The sequence below is a fragment of the Equus asinus genome, chromosome 10 (assembly GCF_041296235.1).
Source record: "Equus asinus isolate D_3611 breed Donkey chromosome 10, EquAss-T2T_v2, whole genome shotgun sequence".
NCBI classification, from domain to species: domain Eukaryota; kingdom Metazoa; phylum Chordata; class Mammalia; order Perissodactyla; family Equidae; genus Equus; species Equus asinus.
The window spans coordinates 28,129,300-28,148,803 of NC_091799.1; the positions used below are offsets into that span (position 1 = coordinate 28,129,300).

General features: G+C 45.8%; 1 protein-coding gene across 8 annotated transcripts in view; it reads left to right on the forward strand.

Moving 5' to 3' along the window:
- The window catches only part of ASTN2 (astrotactin 2), an 829,157-nt gene that overhangs the window by 594,469 nt on the left and 215,184 nt on the right, over positions 1 to 19,504 (forward strand). For all 8 annotated transcript variants that reach the window (XM_044778942.2, XM_070518865.1, XM_014830403.3 and 5 more), the window contains one exon: positions 2,965 to 3,144. In XM_044778942.2, the coding sequence (XP_044634877.2) occupies positions 2,965 to 3,144 (180 nt within the window). The remainder of the gene's footprint in view (positions 1 to 2,964; positions 3,145 to 19,504) is intronic.

The following is a 19,504-nucleotide window of genomic DNA, read 5'->3' on the forward strand; positions in this document are numbered from 1 at the left end:
ACCTAGGGTGTGCCAGGCCCTGTGCTGGTACTGGGGATGTTGAGGGAATGAGGCCACACTCTTCCTGCCGTCAAGGAGCTCCCAGGGAGAAAGGGTGGATAAGCAGAGCGTGACGTCCACACTTTGCATAGGTCAATGCAATAATGGGGTAGTGGTGGCCCGGAAGAGGGAGCTACCCATTCTGGGGAGTCAGAGAGGCTTCCTGGAGGAAGGGGCATCTGAATAGGAGAGAGGGGGTACATGACAATCTAAGTCACATTTATGTTCTCAAAGGTTTGTGGACTGCAAGTTCTTCTCAGGCATTGGTTCCTCTGGTCTCTCCTAGCTGGTTTCTTTTCCTGCCCATCTCCTGCACAACAACACATACCCTCCTCCAACACACACACACATGCCTTGTCCATACTTTTCCCACAAGAACCCTGCGCTCCAGCTGATGGGGACTATTTGTGGTTCTCAAAATGAGACATGTTCTTTCATGCCTCTGTGACTTTGCACATGCTGTTCCCTCTGCCTGGATCTCCTTGCCCGGGGAACATACACTGCAGTACTCAGAGATGCCTCCCGCATTCTCCATTCCCCTGAGAATAACTCAAGGAATTCCCTGTGCTCAACTACCTGTATGAAAGCACTAACAGATACTTGATTCTCCTCTGAATCCTATCTGTCTCCCCCACTGACCTGAGAACTGCGGGTGGGGCTTGGGTCCTATTTATTCCTGGATTCTCTATTCCTGTATTCTCTGTAAGAAACAGAGAATCAGTACATCGTTGGTGCTCGTGTTTGATGAAGGACTAAAAAAAAATAAATGAAAACTGAAAAATAAGGAATGAGTGGAAGACTCTGCAAAGATGGGGCCTGGCCTACGATTTTCTATCCTTACTCAGCTCTGCCACTGGGTTATTGTCCGAGTGTCTCCTCATTATCCACAGCTCTTTTCTTATCTTTTCTTTTTCAATATCACTTTGTTCACAAGCAACACGGAGCTCTTCTAGCCTGGGAATCAAAGGATTTCACTCTCTGGGAAGTACAAATAGTAATTATTGCTGATCTCAACAAAACACTTTATAATGTTTTATGTCTTATGACTTACATCAGTCCTGCGAGGAAGGCATTATTTATCCCACTTTTTTCCAGATAAAGAAACGGAGAGTCAGAGAGGTTAAGTAACTTGACCAATGCCACACAGCTCGTAACTGGCGGAATAGCAGCAGAGCCAGAATTTGATTGCAGTTTTGTCTGCCTAGATGAAAAGCCACAGGGCATCTCCATAGTGCTGTTTATTTATTACTTAACAGAAACTGTCTCATCATTAGCACTGCTCTATTAATTACCCAGTTGCATGAGTTAACAGGCTGATGGAGAGTTGTTCTAATCAAGCACCCATTCTTTGAGCCGTGTGTCTGTTTTCTCTACCACCCCCACCCTCACACCACACTTGTGAAGCAGACTGTGATGTTCCTGTTAGAACTACAAAGGTGTATCTGCTTTAATTAATCAGTAATGATGCTCCTGAGAACCCCCTTGAAAATCAACTGTTGGCAAATTGGAGCTCATTTTTAATGTTGGAGAGGAGCTTGCTCTTTTAGATTTTACTTTGATGCGGTGCAGAATCGGTTGTTCCTGTAACAATCATGGTTGCTGTGTCTGCCACGTCCCAGGAACTGTGCCGTGTACCTGGTTGGGTGGAAGTGAGGCAGGATGCATGGGATGTGCACGCTCAGAGACCAATAGGACAGAGCTTCTGCTTTCAAGGTGGTGTGTGTTGAAGGTGCAGAGACCAGGTGCCCCTGACCAGGATGGTATGAAAGGCTTCTCAGGGGTGGAGTGACTTCCCAGGGCCTTGAAGCATGGATGGGGAGGCCATTTCAGGTGAAAGGTGGGGTGTCTGTGTGTGCGTGTGCACATTGCGTGGTAGGAGTTGTGGGGGCGTGGTGTAAGTGAAGAAAGGATGGTGGAAATCCCAGGTCAGAAGAAGTAAGAAAATTGACATGGTTGGAGGTAAATTCTGATGTAGGTGAGTCATGGGAATGACCTTGGAGGTCTGGGATGACCACGTAAGGTCATTGGGCTTTATGCAGTAGCAGGAAGGAGCCCAGGAAGGTCTTAAGGCTCCTGGAGAATAGCTTGGAGACTTGCCTGTTGGAGAAAGGAGAGGTAAGGGGAACATGGTTACTGAGTGACTGCTGGGCGGGCCCCATGCTAGGCACTGAGGACTTAGGTCTCTCTGGCATGGGACCAAGGACAATGGAGCAGGAAGGAGGCGCTCGGCAATGTACGGGGAGAAAACATAGAACTGTTTCATGGAGGCAACGGCAGGCGCAGAAAGGGAAGCGGTGTTACAGGAAGCGAAGCCAGGGATCCCATCTGAGGACACAGAGTATCTGCTGAGCCTGAGCCGGTGCAGCCCCGGGACTCCACCTGCAGACTGTTCAAGCCCTGGATTACTGGGTGCGGTGGAAAGTGCATGCACATTGGAGTGAGGACAGAAGTGGGCTGGCATCCCAGCTGCTCTGGCTGGAGGACCAAGGCAAGTCATTTACGCCTCTGACTTAGACTTGCTCGTCTATACAGCATGGGTGGTTGTGGCTGGGGTTGCAGTGTTGAGCTAAGGTTAAATTAGACAAAGTGGGTGAAACACCTGGCGGTGTGCCTGGTACGTGTTAGTTCTCAGCAGACATCACTTTGGTTTCCTGATCGTGACTTTCACGTCCTGTGGTCTAGGTCGCCAGCTTTAGTCCTTCCTCTGCTGTCAAGTCCCTCTTGGTTGTGGTGTCTTGTGCGTCCACCAGGGAGAGCAGTCTTTGCTCTGTAAGTGAGGGAATGCTGAGCATGTCTGAACTGGTGCAGCCACCAGGCTAACACTGGAAATCAAATCCACTCTGGAAAGAGCCCCTTGCCGCTTATAATTTGCCCGCCATCGACCTCCCAAGTCTGACCCCCTCCATGTGCTCCTTCTCCGTCCAGGCTTCACCAACGTCCTCAAGATCCTGACCAAGGAGAGCAGTCGGGAGGAGCTGCTGTCCTTCATCCAGCACTACGGCTCCCACTACATCGCAGAGGCCCTCTATGGCTCTGAGCTCACCTGCATCATCCACTTCCCCAGCAAGAAGGTCCAGCAGCAGCTGTGGCTCCAGTACCAGAAAGGTAAGCCTGGAGGGCTTGTTGGAGGTGGCGGCCACGAGGGGTATGGAGGTAAGGCTGCTGGGGAGATAACTGAGCTCTTTGGAGCTAAATCCTGGCTCTGCCACTATAAGCTGTGTGACTTTAGGCCAGTTCCTGCCCCTCTCTGGGCTTCAGTCTCACCATGGACAGAATGAGAGGGCTGTATGATGATTTCTCAGGATTCTTTCAGTTCAGGCATTTTCTGAGGCCCCAAGGTACTGTTCTGGACTCCAGAACTCTGGCCTTCTACTGCAGGTTCGTTGTTTCTTACTGTCTCTCATTGAAACAATAGTTTCAAGTCTCTCTCATGGAGAGGACTTTATCCTCAGGGAAGGTCACCAGATCTTATTTCTCTTCAGTTATCAGCTATTATCAGAATTAGAATTTCCTAGGCCAGATGCAGGAGACCAGTCTCTGCCACTCACCTTGGGAAATTCATTCCCTTCCCACTTCAGTTTTCCCTTCCTGTGAAATTGGCACTTAAGTAGCTATTCTTGTCTACTTCTCACATTAAAGGGAAGTGGTTTCTATAATATGTAGAATAAATATAGATAATTTGGGGAAAGATAGAAATATTGCTTAATGCATTATGTACTTTAATAGGTCCATGTGTTCATATCCCCATCTCACCGATGAGAAAATGAGTCTCAGATATGTTAAGTGAAGTGCCCATGCACACACAGAAAATAAGTAGCAGGGCGAGGATTGCTTCATGTTACCACTGTTACTATTGTTATCAATTAATTTAAAAACACATCCTCGAAGGAAAGGATGATGAGCAATGTTAAAAGTGTGCATGCACCTCAGCCACCCCAACTCCAAGAACCAAATCAACCACAACTCATAAAACCACAGAATGTGGAGCCAGAAGGGTCTCATGGGGCTCAGCACTCCAGTTTTGCAGTTGGGAAAATTAAGGCCCAGAGTGGGAAGGAAGCTTGCTCATAGTCACACAGCTCTAAGGGCAGGGCCAAGATGGAGTGGCGTGCTCCACTCTCCCTGTCTAGCACCTCCCATGCTGCCCTTCATCCCCGACTGGATGAAACCTCTGTCCATCTGCCTTTGCCATCTCCAGAACCCGTCCTTTTTGTCTCTGCGGTGCTTGCACCCCTGTCGTGGTCTCATCCCTCCCTGCCTCCTGTCTGTAATTGTGTGGGGCACGAGTGGTTTATAGGCGCAGGGGACATAATTGAGTTGTCTGGGAATAGCTCCATTTTATGGCTGTAACAATGACAGTCTTTAAGGAAGTGCATTAAATCAATAGAAGTCTAGTTGTGCTACCCTATAAATAACGTGACACATCATTAAGCAGGGCAATAAGCTTGAGGACTTTGAAGTAATACAATTAGTTTATGTTTATAAAAACCTGCACTCACTCTGGCCACTGAACTAATTTGCCTTATTCCGCATTCGGGGCCAGGCCTGGGACACCGCTCCAATGCTAAATCCCATCCCATCTCCATCCCTGGCTGCTTCCAGGCCTTGGAATTTTTCCCTCCAGAAAATCCCATTCCTCATACAGTCAACGCGTGGAATCTGTTGCAAGTAAGATAGGGAAGGGAGCAGAAAGATTTTGCTGAAACAGCCTCTGGGGGCCCCTCTTTAAGACTCAAAGAGTCTTCCAGTTTGCCACAAACTTGCCGGGTGAACTTGGCATGGTAGCTTTTCTCTCTGAGCTTCTAGTGCAAGGGCGCTTTACTTTCTTCCATCCTCCATGTTCGTTCCCAAGAAGAGTGTAGGGATGCACTGAGGCCAACTTACCACTCTGAGTGTGTTTCTTCCTCTCTAACTCCATCTGCTCTGACCACCTAGATGGTACCTCAAACACTATGGTTTTATTTTTTAAATTTGACAGTGATGCTTGGGAGTAGGTGGATGAGAAGCTGGGAATTTTCCCTTGAAGAATTGAAAGAACTCTGGATTCAGAGGGAGCTGGCAACCCTCCTCTCCCCAGCCATCAACTATGTGTCGTTGGCATGGGTTAAGCCAAGGTCCACTGGGAAGAGGTCAGGGTGAATCTGGGTTAGGGGGCTGATCACTCTGCGGGCAGAGCTTGTGGGAAGAGGCTGGATAGAGCAGTGTTGAAGGGGGACAGACAGGATTTCAAGTCCCGATGCCTCTTCTTACAGCCCTGCCAGGTAACCTCGGGCCAAGTGACTTCTAAGTTTTTGTTTCTTTGTGTGTTAAATGATAGGCAGGTTAATTTCTTTGCTTGGCTTTTGGGCAAATGAAATGGGACAATATAGGTAAAATTTAGTAGGCATTAGGTAAGTACATGAGAAACAGTAGCTTAAAATAAAGCGAAAATCATGGGCATCAGCTGAGCATTCTAGTCCTGGCTGCAGCTCCTGCTAATGTGTGACCTCAGCCCTCATTTCTCCTTGGGAAGCACCTATGTCACTAGAAAAGGACAATCCCTGCAAATGTCCTTTCAACCCAGTGAGGGTGGGGCTAGAGGGGTTCCAGGATTCTTTGAAATCTTTGTTTAGCCCCAGACAGTGGCTGCTCCTTGACTGCAATGGCCAAGGCTGGAAGAGGTGGTTGGGAGAAGAGACAACATAGAGCATGGATAAAAACCAGGGACTTTTGCACAGCACTTTACGGTTTACAGACAGCCTTTCCTTGGTCGTCCCACCTACCCCCTGAGGCAAAGAAGGTGAGAGTGCTCACCCCTCATCTATGAGAAGGGAAACCTGAAGCTAACAGAAGATAAGGGGCTTGTCAGGGCCACACAGTTTGTTAGTGAATGAGATGGTGTTTGAATTGCAACCTGAGCCCAGATCCAGTGTCCCCAGACATTAGAAACAAATGTCCCAGCCTTTCCATGTTTACTAATGATGGGGCTCTGGCCACTGGTGTGATCCAGGGAAGCCACTGGAAATCATTGGAAAGCTAAGGAAGTTGGGCTGAATGTGCCTGATTAAAATACCTCTCAAGAGAGGTTTATTTTACCCTCATTCCCCTGCGTTCCGCAGGGGGAAAACGTCATATTCATCATTCATTAATTTTCTGCTTCACTGATATTTCCCAAGTGCTTCTTCTCTGCAGATCTTGGGCCAGGTACCGGGGCACCACAGTAAAAAACATGTGGGTGCTGTCTTAACCTTCCAACGTTTCATCATTTTTGTCATAGTCTTTTTTCAATCCACTGATAGACATCTGGAAAGATGAAAGGAGCTGGCCGATGGTAGGGAACCCAGTCACTATCATGTGACGGCTCATAGTTTTCGTTTCCTGTGTCAATTCCCATCAACTGGGGAATGGCTTGTCTAGACCACTTGATGGAGGTCACTGAGATCCCTGGGGTACCAAGCTCTGATCAGCTAGCAATGTCTGCTCTAGACGCAGAAAGGGAGAGTGGTGGTCAATACCCTACATACGTAATGTACTGTACATATTGTTTTCCCTGTAATAGGACAAAATAAAAGCTAGAATAACAGACCCAGCTTCTGACACTGATCCCAGAGGAGCACTGGGCGTGCCAAGAAGGACTAGAAAGATCCTGGCAGGGAGGTGGGGTTTTATACCACTAAATGGGTATTCTGGGCATTTCCCCACCCTAGAGGGGACTGGAGCACTGGACAGGTCAATTAAATGGTACCTGACAGAAGCCAGGAAGAGCTGGAACTTGGGAGGCAACTAGAGTAGCCGAGGTCATCCCAGGCATGATTAGCATGGAAGCTGCTCAGTCTGTCAGTTTCCTTTAACCATCACCTCTGCCCCAGGCCATGCTCCGAGCACCATGTGAAGTTTTGAGTCTCTTGCCTCAGCTTAATACTTTCACTACAAGCTGCTGTGTTCTTGATATTCCTGTATTTTGAAAAGCTGCCTTTCTGCCAGTCGGGGCCCCATCTCACTCCTTGACTTGATAGTCACGTGCTGGAGAGCTGTGACCTTGATACGTGCGTCTTATGTCACGATTAAGATGCTATAGTTATCCTTCCTCTGGATACTTTGAATAAAGACTTCCTTGTTTGGAAGTAAAGCACAGCTTTTGCAGTCAGATTCGCCGTGGTTCAAATCCCAGCTCTACCGCTTACTAGCCATGTGATCTTGGGCAAGTCTATAAAATCAATTTCCCAATATGCAAAATGCACAGTCATTTTGTGGATCCAAGGAGAGAAGAGACAGATTAACGATGGATCCATCTAGCACTGAGCTGGGCACTTAATTATTATCTTGATCCAAACCATTCCCTCCACCCATGGCTGCCACATCCACTCAGGTAATCATGTTCCCAGATGTATGTGTGTATGTGTAGGTCCACACAGGTGTGAATACGAGTAGGGGAAGAAATGGCTGCTAATTTACTCCCATCTCATCAGTTGACTCAGGACCAAGGACAGGGGTAGATTGGCCTGGGGTGGGGCGGGGCCTGGGTGAGTTGAGCTGGGTGGAGCCAGTGGAGGGAGGGAGCTGCGGAGCTGGACTAGGGAGGTGTGGAAAGGGCTCTGTGACCCTGCACGTTTGTCATCCCTTGTCATTCTCTACTCTGGAAGGATAGCGATGGATGCAGAAATTACCAGTCTGATAGGTTTCCTGAATTTTCAGCTACCTTTTTTTTCATGGAGAAAGTGACTCTGGAAGGAGAAGAGTGTGTGTATGTGAAGGAATTAATTCACTGTGTGTGTGTCTGTGTGAGAGAGAGAGACAGACAGACAGGCACGCAGACAGATAGAGAGAGACAGAAAGACAGAGAGAAACCCATCAACTGAGGGAGGTAGGAGGAGACAAAAAAACAAAGAGAGATAGACAAAGGCAAACTGAAATCCACAAAGAGAAATGGAGAGACAAAGAAAATGCAGAAGAGAAAACGTATGCAATTAATATGCCTTTTGAAGTTTAGAGACTCGGTGACTCTGTGAAAAGACATTCTCCATGTGAAGGTTGCACTGCCCTTGAGTTTAGATTGGGAGAGTCCATGGTATAGAGATGTCCCTGCAGATAAATGCCTGTCACCACCTTTAAAAGATGTTTTATCTCTATTATAATTTCCCAAGACTGTCCGAGGGAATGAATTTCTGCATTTCCATTTGAATTACAATGTACTTTTGAATGTCAGCTGAAATATTCCTAGACTACTTTTTAAAAAAGTTTTGGCTGTTTGAAAGGCAGCCCACAGGTTGAGGTGGGGGGAGGAGAAGGAAAAGATAGTCAAATGTCACCTCCTTTTGTGAGGACAGGTGTGGCCAAGGGGCTGGGGTGAGTTGGAGAACTCTCATGAGCTTTCAGTTTCCTCGGGGAACTTGCTTCAAAGATGGCAACCAGACATGAAAGGAGTCATTCTCAGAGCTGAGACCTGCATGGGTACCAGTTTACTTCCCTGGAGACTTAATCATCTGGGGGCAGTTTTCAGTTCCCACTTGTTTGCCCTTTCATTAGGGTTTGACAGAGGTGACCACTTCCTGCTTGGGGTACTTTCTATGATTGCTTCTGTCGTACCAGATCTTCCTGGTTACCCACCTCCATTCCTGCCTGTTCCTTCTCTGTCTCCTTTGCAGCCTCATCCTCTTCTGTCAAACCCATCAATGGGGTTCCACAGGACCCTGTCCTATAGGCCCCTCTTCCTGGACTGCCATTCTCTCTGTAGGGAACCTCAGCCATGCTATCTGTTACCATCCCTACATTGATGACTCCCACTTTATACCTCCGCCTCCAGGCTTGCCTCTCATATTTGCTATCATGTTAGCTCCCCTGCCTGCCCAAATTCTGCCCACACAGAGTCTTTTTCCAGTGTTCTAGTGAAAAGCCCCAGTACCTGTTTAGAGGCAAAGCCAGAAACCTAAGAGTACTTCTCAACATCTCGCTCTCCCTCGCACCTCCATTTCCAAACCATCCCAAGTCTTACCAAGTTTAATTCTCAAATAGCTCTGGAATTTGCCCACTTTTTTCCATATCACTGCTGCTGCCCTGTCCCAAGCCACTATCATGGCTTCTCTGGACTCCAGCACTGGTATCCTTCCTGCTCTTCCTGCATCCACTCTTGTCCCCCATCAATCCAGACACACAGCCCTGAGGACATGGATTAGTCATGGTTCTCCAGAGAGATAGAGCTAAGAGGATGGATGGATGGGTGGATGGATAGATAGATAGATAGACAAAAATCTCTGTATGTATATATGAAATATATCTATATCTATATACTGTTGGTTTTGTCTCTTTGGAGATTACACACACACACACACACACACACACACATATATAATGAGGAATTGGCTCATGTGATTATAGGGGCTGAAAAGTTCCAAGCCAAAATCTGCTTAGCAAACTGGAGGCGCAGAAGAGCCAATGGTGTAAGTTCCAGTTCTGAAGCTGGCAGGCTTGAGACCCAAAAACTGATGTTTCAGTTCAACTCTGAAGGCAGGAAAAGTCCAATGTCCAGCTCAAGCGCTCCAGCAGGAGGAGACCCCTCTCACTTGCTGGAAAGTCAGCCCTTTTGTTCTATGCAGGTCTTCAACTGATTAGGTGAGGCCTGTCCAGATTAGGGAGGACAGTGTGCTTTACTCAGAATCCTGATTATCTCATCTAAAATACCCTCACTGACACCTTGACAGACACATCCAGAATAGTGTTTGACCAACTATCTGGGCAGTCTGTGGTCCCATCAAGTAGACATATAAAAATAACCATCACAGGATGTTTCTGAAATGGAGATCACATCATGTCACCCCTTGGATTAAAACTCCTGGGTGCCTTATCACTTCCCAGAGGCTAACTTCCGAACTCCTCCCCATGGCCTCAGGGCCCTCTCAGATCTAATGTGTCCCCAGCCAACCTCTTCAGCCCTGTCTGCTCCCATGCTCTCTGCCTTTCGGTCACACTGAGGCTCACACTCTTTAACTATAACATGGGTCAAAGATCTCAGCCTTGCCACACTCGTCTATGCTAGGGTCCCAGCGTGGCTGTGGGAGGTGGCTGACACCCCTCTCCCCTCCCCTGCACCTTGGCGTCTGTGCAGCTATTTGTTGGATCAGTCTAGCTCTGGGATTGTGTTTTTTCTTGGAGAGAGCAGGGAGGCGGAGGAGGTTAAATATAAGCTGGACACTTTCTAGCCTGCAGCACGCTAAAGGAGAGAGCCAACTTATTTCTCCTCAGAATCATGCAAAAAGACGATACAGGATGTGGTTCATTAAACACAAATAGGCCCATGAGACTGCCGTTTCCACCAGATGAAATTACCAAGAAAAGCATTTGTTCCCTGGTTTAGATTGAGTCCATCTGGAACGAAACACCCTATTCTTTTTCCTATTGGTGCGTACCAAGAATAACAATCCTTCGCATGTGCTCAGCGCCCTGCATCTCACAAAGCACTTTCACGCACATTATTTCATCCAATTTCCTCCTCACAACAAGCCTGTAAGGTAGGCATTGTTATCAGTGCTTCATGCTCGAGGAAACTGAGGCTCAGAAGGATGACATGGCTTGCAGGAGTTCACACCAGGGAACATGGCAGAGCAGGGGTTTGAACCCAGACTGCTTTTATCACAAAGACCATTTTCATCTGACTAGACCGCAGCAGTCACAGGGAACTCTTTAGATGTTGGCATCAGACCCAAGGGAACCGTTTGTGCTCCTCTTCTGTCTCTCTCACCTACAGTTGAAAGAACTGAGGAAAGACTCAGAGTTCAGGCCCTCAGCTTGGTCAGAGGTGGAAATACTGTCTTTACTCACCAATACCCCTCTGCACAACTTGCTTCTCTATCTTAACTTAGGGTCAGCGTTATAAGGTAAAGCCAAACCCTAAAAGGTCGGAGCTGGAAGAGGCCTTAGCAATCACCTAGCCAGGCCTGAGTTCCTCTTTATGAGTCAGTTTATGATCAAATGATAACGACTGCCTGGAATACTTCATTGAAAGAGATTCTGGGTCAGGACAAGGCTCAGTGGTAAAAAAAAATGCAGCGATCACTTAGCAATGTCTGTCATGGGTGTGAGAGCAAGAAACAGTGGCTCATATGTAAGGTGTTTTCCATCCCCATCTAGGCTAGCTAGTCCCATCCTGCAGGTGGGAAAGTTGAGGTCAGCTTATGCAATCAATTCTAACCTGCAGTTGTGAAGAGGCAAATTTAATAACCAGCTGGACACAATTTTTAGTCTTCTCCCTCCTGAAAACTTAGAGCAAATTCAAAGACTCCTTGTTGCCAATGCCCCCTAACATCATCATAGATGGCAGAGCAATTGGTTGGCAGCCTGCCCATTTTCTTATTTCAAGGTACATGCATGCACGCACGCACGCACACACACACACACACACACAAATTCATCAGTACCGGAAGCACTAGAGGCTGTTCCCATTGTCCTTCTACTTAGAGGAAGCAATAAGAGATTGACACTGTTGTAAACTAGTTACCCTGATCCCATTCAGACTGGGGCCAAACCGCACTTGTTCCCCCATCACAGTCCCATTCCTAGGAAGGCGAGGCAGAGACTGAGGGAGCAGGATCATTAGACAGTATGCTTCTCTCTTGCAGTCTTGCACTGAGTGTGGAATTTCCCTGGAGATGAATATGGGGCTTTTGTTCTCTCTCTGCCTTCAGCCCCTTAGTGATAACAAAATGGTGTTGAGGGAACATAGATAAAGAGATAGAAGCTTTTGCCTTCTCCAGGTCATTCTCAGCAGGTCAAACCCGCCAACCTGAGAGCAGCCACACTCACTGATTCCATACCACTGGGGCACTTTCCCTCCCCCTCTGTCTCTCCTGTCTTCCTTCATCCCTTCTCCCCACTCCAGCGTCCCACATCAGTGCTTCGAGCCCCTAATATAAGCCAGGCCCTGGATTGGGTGCTGAGGATGCCAAGGTGAGTGAGACATTCCCTGCTCTCCAGGAGCTCACAGTCAAATGAGAAAGATTAACAGATGAATAGACAATTATGACCCTTTTGATAAATGCTGTGATGGAGGAGAACATAAGGGGTGTGTGTGTGTGTGTTTGTAGAGTTGGGAGTGGAGGAGGCAAGGCTGGGAGATGGGCCCCTAACCCCCTGGGGTGGGCTGGGAAATTCCTCGGAGGAACAGATGTCTAAGCAGAGCCCCAGAGGGCATTTGCCATCTGAAGAGGTGGAGAGGGATTCCAGTGGCCAAGATGCAAAGCTGGGTGTGTGGAAAAGCCTGGTGGATGCCGAGTCCTCTCAGGCCAGTAGGGAACAATAGGGCTTGAATCCACTCAGGTGCTGCTGAGGGATGCCATTGCTTCTTTGTTAGAACTTTGAATGTCTTTGTGCTTCCATCTTGCAAATAGTTAGAGAAACTGCCATTGTCTCTGTCCACAGCTGAGAACTCTCGTGAATAGGAGAGGCTGGATCTCCAAATGCCTAAAATTAAGTGAAAACAGGGGCTGGTTTGGGAGGTACCAGGGGAATTGTTAGAAAAACAGATGGACCTTTCAGGGTTGTTATGAAGATGCTATGAAATCATGGGGTGAATTGACCCATAGTTGGAACTCAACACAAATCATTGTTGCCTGCTCCTTTACCAAAGGTGTACCTTTCAGCAAATAACAACCTACAAATCAAGCTGTGTGTGAGTCATCTGTCCCATTTGCCAGATGTGTGACTTAGGGCAAGGCAGTTGGTTTTCTGAGCCTCAATTTCCTTATCTTTAAAATGGGCATAATAATGCTTGCTCCACAGTATTGTTATGAGAATTACATGAAACGATGTCTGTAAAGTGATTATCACTCTACCTGGCATATAAAAAATGCTCAGGAAATGTTAGCTCTTATTATTATCATTTATTGTTGTCCGACACAATCAAGTCAATCAATCAATAATAATTATTATTACTATTCATTTTCCAAAAAAAAAAAAAAAGCATAATGATGTAGCTCTTTCCAGTCCTGAAACAGTGGCCTAAGATATAAGCCCTCTTCTTTCCAGATCTTCTAAAACCATGGCTGTTTCTCCCTGGCTGATCCACCAGCTTGGGAATTTGAGTCCTGCCTGAACCTGGAGTTGGCAAGAGAAAGCAGAGTTATCAGGAAGCACAGCCTGGAGCCCAGCCGTGGGGTATAGGGGAGCAGCTTTTCACAGCTGAATACCAAGCTTATAGTGGTCAAGAAGAATGTATAGGAGTATGTGTGTGTGTGTGTTTGGGAGTGGGTGACAGAGGAGCAGACAACCATGACTGACTTGCATTGAGTTCCTGCTATGAGTCATTAATTGCATGACCCCAATTGTCCTCCTAACATCTCTGTGAGACCCAGATTATTATGCCCATCCTCCAAATGAGAAAGCTTATCTGCTCAGGGTCACATGGCTGGTGATAGGCAGAGTCAGGATTCTATCCCAGGACTGTCTGACTTCAAAGTCCACATGCCCTATGGCCTCCCTGGAAGAACAGATGCTCTGTACTGAGAACCACTACATGCCCAGGAGGTATGCTGGGCACTTTGCATACACAATCTCATTTAATCCTCACAACAACCCTCTAAAGCTGGTATCTTTCTCCCTAGGAAACTGAGACCTAAGCGGGTAAGATCTATAATCCAAAGGCACACAGCTGGTAAAAGGTATTCTCTCTTGCCTACTCCTTCTTCCATCTTTTCTTGCTCTGATCCTCTCACCATTTGCATTTTGCTCTTACTTAACCAGGGTGGGCACTCCAAAAAGAGTGACCTCTCTGAGATGCATTCCCCGCTCCCCCAACGAATGAGAAGTACTTGGTCAGGAAGAGTGAGAAAAGAGGCAGACAGACCAGCATGATTCCAGCCTGCATGATGTTGGCCAGCTGGCTCCAGATCCTTGTTTCCTAGCAACACCTTGGCTCTGGGTCAGAGTTCAGGCTTTGAGCCAGGCCTTCAAGATTGCGTTGACCATTGACCCATTGGCTTGGTGCTGGCCTTGGTTGTCTTAATCTGACACACCAGCCCGAGACCCCAAGGATTTCTCCTTAGGGTTCTCGGGGTCCACACTTCTGTTCCCTTCCAATCCACAGGTGCCCAGGGAGATGGAAGGCTCCTTTAGGAGATCTTGGTCTAAGACATCCCTGAGGTCTAGGGCACCAGAATCATTGAAATTTATAATCAGAAGTACCCTTAATTTAGCAAATCCATTAATATAGATGGTGAGATGGAGTCCCAGAGAGAATAAGCAATTTGCTCAAAGGGAACTATAAATTAGTGACAGGATTAGAACTCAAACTAGCTCCCTCTTCTCCCTCCCCTGTCCGAAGAAGTATGTTGAGATGCAGTTCAAGAGATGTGTGCAAAGATATCTCTTTTGTTTATAACAGCCTTTCTGAGATATAGTTTACACACCATACCATAGAAGGTATCTTTTTAAGCTTTCTCTTCCAGTGATGACTTTGCACCAAGACAGACTTGGGGTTGAGTTTCCAGAAGGGAACTCAACTTTTAATTATTTTGTAGCTGAGAAGATTCTTTAAGGAAAAGCAAATCTGAGGGAACCACTCCTCCCACCTTTCATCTAAACCCTGTTTCTGTTACAGCTATAGTTGGTGATTCAGGGAGGCAGCTGGTGGCTAACCAGCTGGTGCTAAATGTGACTCAAAGTGTTCATATATATCAACAGATGAGCTAAGCTGACCCCGTGCCCTGGTTTTATCAGGCAACAATTTTCGTGCCTACTATGTTTTGGGTACTGTGCTAGAAGCTACGGATGCAGCAGTAAATTAAAAGTCACCCTGCCTTCTCAGAGCTCAGTCTGGTGTTAGAGAGAGATAGGTAATGAGGAAATCACCGTGCAATCTGTCAATGCTGCAAGGAGGGTCAGGAAGGGCACCCAGAAGGCCTGAGGAGGTAAGATTTAGGTGACATAGGTGAGTAGGGAGAGGGAAAGTGTTTCTGGTAACAGAAAAACACGTACAGAAAAGGCCTAAGGAGGGATGGAAGCAGTGATGATATAAACCTAGAAAGACAGATAGGCAGGAAAAAAATCCCACTAAATATGTAGACTGTGTTAAGGAATTTGTCCTTTTACTAAGAGCAATTTAATGCCACTTAAAGGTTTTATGTATTGTTATTAGCTTTTGCATTTTAAAATATGACTCTGGATGGTGTGGGCTAGGGCTTGACCTGGGAGAGGAGGAATGGTACGTGGGATGCTAGATCAGAGTAAGGAAGGTCAGTTAGGAAGTCATGGGAGTTGTCAGGAAAAAAACAATAGGAGCTTAAATTGTAGTAGTTGTGGGGATGAAGGAAAAACTAAAAGGGTGTGAAAAATATTAAGCTGCTGGTACGATGAAACCTTTATGATTGAATGGTGGGAAGTGGTAGGTGAGGGAAATGATTAGGGATGGTGCCAATGTTTCTGGTGTAAGTGCCGGAGTCGATGCTGGTATTCTTCAAGTGGAGCAAAAGAAGAACAGCAAGGTATTGGAGAGCTGAGCTCAGTTTTAAATATGCTGAATCTGAGATTTCTAAGGGATATCTCCATCTAACACACCAGCCCACAATTGGCACACCACTTGGCAATATAAAGGGATCAACTGGATATATACCAGCCTGGCAATCAAAAGAAGGTAAGATCTGAAAAATGCAGGTTTGGGACCTAGTGGTGGGTAATTGAAGTCATAGGAGAAGACAGTGTCTTCAGGCATAAAACTAAAGTTTACCTTTCACAACTTATTTCCTTGGGGAGCTGGTTTTCCTCTGCCACACCCAGTATTGTTTTTCTGGTGTTTTATTTAGAGAGACTTTATTTCATTCAGAGAGGCTGCCCACGCTGCTTCATTTTTGGCCAGCTTTTATTTGTGTTAAATGTTATGGGACATTCAGAATAGTCCTAGTACATATTAAGTAACCTGGAGTTAACATCCTCATTTCACTGAGGAGAAAAACAGGCAAATGTGGCCATAGTCACAGACTAGAAAGGAAGAATACACACTTTTAGGGTTTTGGCTTCACCATTTGCACATTTCATTGACCTAACAATTAATTAGTCTTTATGGAAGGTCCAGGGTGTATGTGCCCATTTCTACGTGCATCATACATTTCTTCCAACATATCAGTCAATGCAAGTTTTATTCTCTGAGTCGTGGATCAGGTGAGGTGATATTCATGCCCGCTCCCTTTCCATCCTCTGAGCCATGATATTTTTAATTTAACTTTATTTCTAACACCTTTACAGAATCATTAAATTTGTCAAACAAGATTCAGATCCTTGGACCTCAGAGATTTAGACAGTTATTTTTTTTAAGTTTTAATCTTAAATGTCATTTTGCAAAAACACGTGGTTTTTTGATACAGTTGCTCAGAAATTAAACCTATAAAATTTTTTACTCATCCTATTATGAAGTTATTTTTAATATTTAACTCTAAATATGTGTTGTCACTCTGAAGTAGTGGAAAGGACCTCCAGCCGATATTTGGTTCAGATGATGAAACTGATGGTGCCACACACATACGAAGAGGATATAAAAAGATTCATCACTCATATAATGAGGCTTTCTGGGGAGAGCAGAGGCAGCTCCGAAGCAGGTCCAAAAATGGCTTGAGAGAGCAAGGAAAAGCAACTGGCTTGGATTTTATATAATGGCTAGGGGCGTGGAGTGGGTTCCCATGTGCTGGCATGGTTTGAACCTGGTGGGAGTACCTAGGCTTGCCCAGATAAGGGGCCAACGGGGAAGAGAAATATAGTGGGGCTTGAAAGCTGTCAGAAGTCAAGCATCAAATATGGAGTCAGAATCTTTATTATAGTTCACCCTGGATGTGTGACTGATGACTGAAATGTGCCATGTTTCATTTAATTGAACTTGTTTAAGTAATCCCTTATGGCAATCTACGAGGCCTACAGTCTGAGGGTGGTAAGGGAAATGCAAGTTCCACTAAATGCCTTGTATTAGAGCCCAATATTGTATATTTTGAGAAGTGAAATGAGTGCTTCAGTCACTGTCGATAATGTCTGGAACTCTGAAGGGGATGAGAAATGTCTTAGTGAGGCCTTTTATTGTGGATCTACTATGTGTAAAGACATGTGTGACTCTGATTTATATTTTGGGTATCTGTGAAACTAGAGATTCCCAGAGTTCTCTACCCTAAAGAGGCAACCTTGGATAGGGAATTGTTGCTGCCCTTGGCTAGAGCAGATGAGCAGATCATTGGCAATGGCCCAAGCGTCTGGAGAAATGTGAAGATGGGGCTGTCTGTTGGCCTGGACATGCAATACAAAAAGCACTGCATGAAGTTTGGCCAGTTGTGCTGACCCGGGTCCTGTCCCACTATCAGGAACATCTCAGTTCAGGACTGAAAAGCAACAGTGTTCCAGCAAACTCCATCTCATATGATGGTGGTGATGCCATCTATCAAGTATATAAACTCCCTTTGCTGTTCACTCAGTTGATCCCAAGGGACTCACCCAGCTAGCCGAGGTGTCTAGGGAAGGGAGGGGGTGAGCCTGTCTAGCACCATGGCTTCTGGCAAAGGACTGAGGAACGGGGGGGACACACCCTTTTACAAATGGGATATGCCAGAGGACCCAGGTTTGGCTCTTTGCTGGAGCAAGGAGGCTTCAGTGGCTATGCTGAGCTTTCAGGGTGCAGCTTCCATGATCCAAGGATAATGGACAGCTGGATATGGAGGGTCACAGGCTCTGTTTCTAGGAGAAATGGTATCAGAAGTCTATGGGCAAATTATGGCTATCATGTGTGGTCCAGAGACTCCAAGAGGCATGAGAGGAGATTGCTAAAGCTTCTACAGTGAAGGAGTCTCTGGGGGAACTAATTGGAGTGCTTGCTGTATTGCAATGTGGACCAATTCTAGAGCCTTTTGTTGCAATGGATCCCAGTCAGGTGGGCTGATTTGTAAGTAACAGCATAAATGGGCTTGGGTAAAATTTGTAAGTGAGGACTATGTTGTCTCCAGAACCCAAGAGGCCTAAAAGAAATTGGGTTTATTTTAACATTGTAGATGCTGTTTTTTGACAGTGTCAAGAATGGGATGGTCCTCAGCTAAATAACTTTCAGGAATTTAACCAAGGTGGCAGGGACTTGTACAATGTGTAGGGCAATGACCCATCTCTTTTCATGAGTTCTTTGGTGAATGTTTGTGTGTCCCCGATAAGCGAGTCAAATGAATCTCTTTGGAAGAGGATGTGATTAGTGTCATTACCGGCCATTAAGATCTTGTCTATATAAAGATTGTGTGTGAAGGCATGGCTGTTGAGGTACCTCATGGGGTGGCCAGGTAAAGGGGTATTGTGTCCCTTTGAAGATGAAGGGAAACTGTGACTGAGAGGCTGTTGAAATAGGAACGGAACATATTAGCCAAACTGATGACTGCAAAGTATTTTCCAGTTGTTGATTGGATGGAATTAGTAATTTCAATATTTGGTATGGGAATCTTACTGGGTGGGACCTCAGCATTAAGGTTGCAGGAATCCATTGTGAGGTGCCATTCATTCTTTCCAGGTTTAAGAACAGGCTAAATTGGGCTCTTAAATGATAAAACAGTGGGGCTAATCACTCTTTTTCTAAATAGGTCTTGTATATGGGTTTCAAACCTCAAAGGCCCTGTTTAAACTGGGCCATATTAACTACTTTAACTAACAGAGGAGGGCAAAATCCATGTGGTCTCATTTTGGCAAACCAATTATAAGGGCCAAAAACTTAATTCAGTTTTATTACTCCTTGGATCAGTGTCCATGCCCAGTATGCGATATTTTAAGGTAATGGGTGCTATGGCTATGGAGAATTTAGGCAAGGCAATAGTTCTGATGATTAAGGTGAGGCATACCTATTTGTCTTCCTTACATGTCCTGAAATGTCCTCAGTAACTCCCCTAAGATTATAGGAGGTGCCCTGTTTAAATTTAGGGGAATTCCCACGTGTAACCCTAATTTGAGCACCAGTATTGATTAAGGCCATGAAAGTTTGGTGCATTTCAGCAGATGTTAAAAGTTAATTCAGAACCTAGGTTGTAGAGATGCAAAAGCCAATTAGCAACCTTTTATCTATTTTGTTTTCTGTATAAATTTTTTTAGTAAATTTTGGATTTCTAATTGAGTCAAATTGTAGATCTCTGTTTCAGTTTTTTTTGTTTTCTCCTCCGGTATTTATGTTTTTCTTCTTTTGGTGATTACTGTATATAGTTTGGAGGGTGGTAGGGGAGTCCTCTCTACTCTGCTCATATTTATAAGTTTCCTCCTCCAGAGAGGTGCAAATCTGTATCATCAAGATTAGGGTCTCCCTCATGGCAATGGTTTCTTTATAGGGCTTAAAGACCCTGGGCTTAAATCGAATTTGAATTAACCCCTTGGCTATGCCATGGGGGAACCATGGATACTTTTCCCTACAACCCTGAAGGTCAGGATCTTTTTCTGGCCAACAGTGACAGAGGAGCAGCCAAGGCATTTTGTACAATCCTAGTGAGCTATCTGCTTTTAGAGTGTG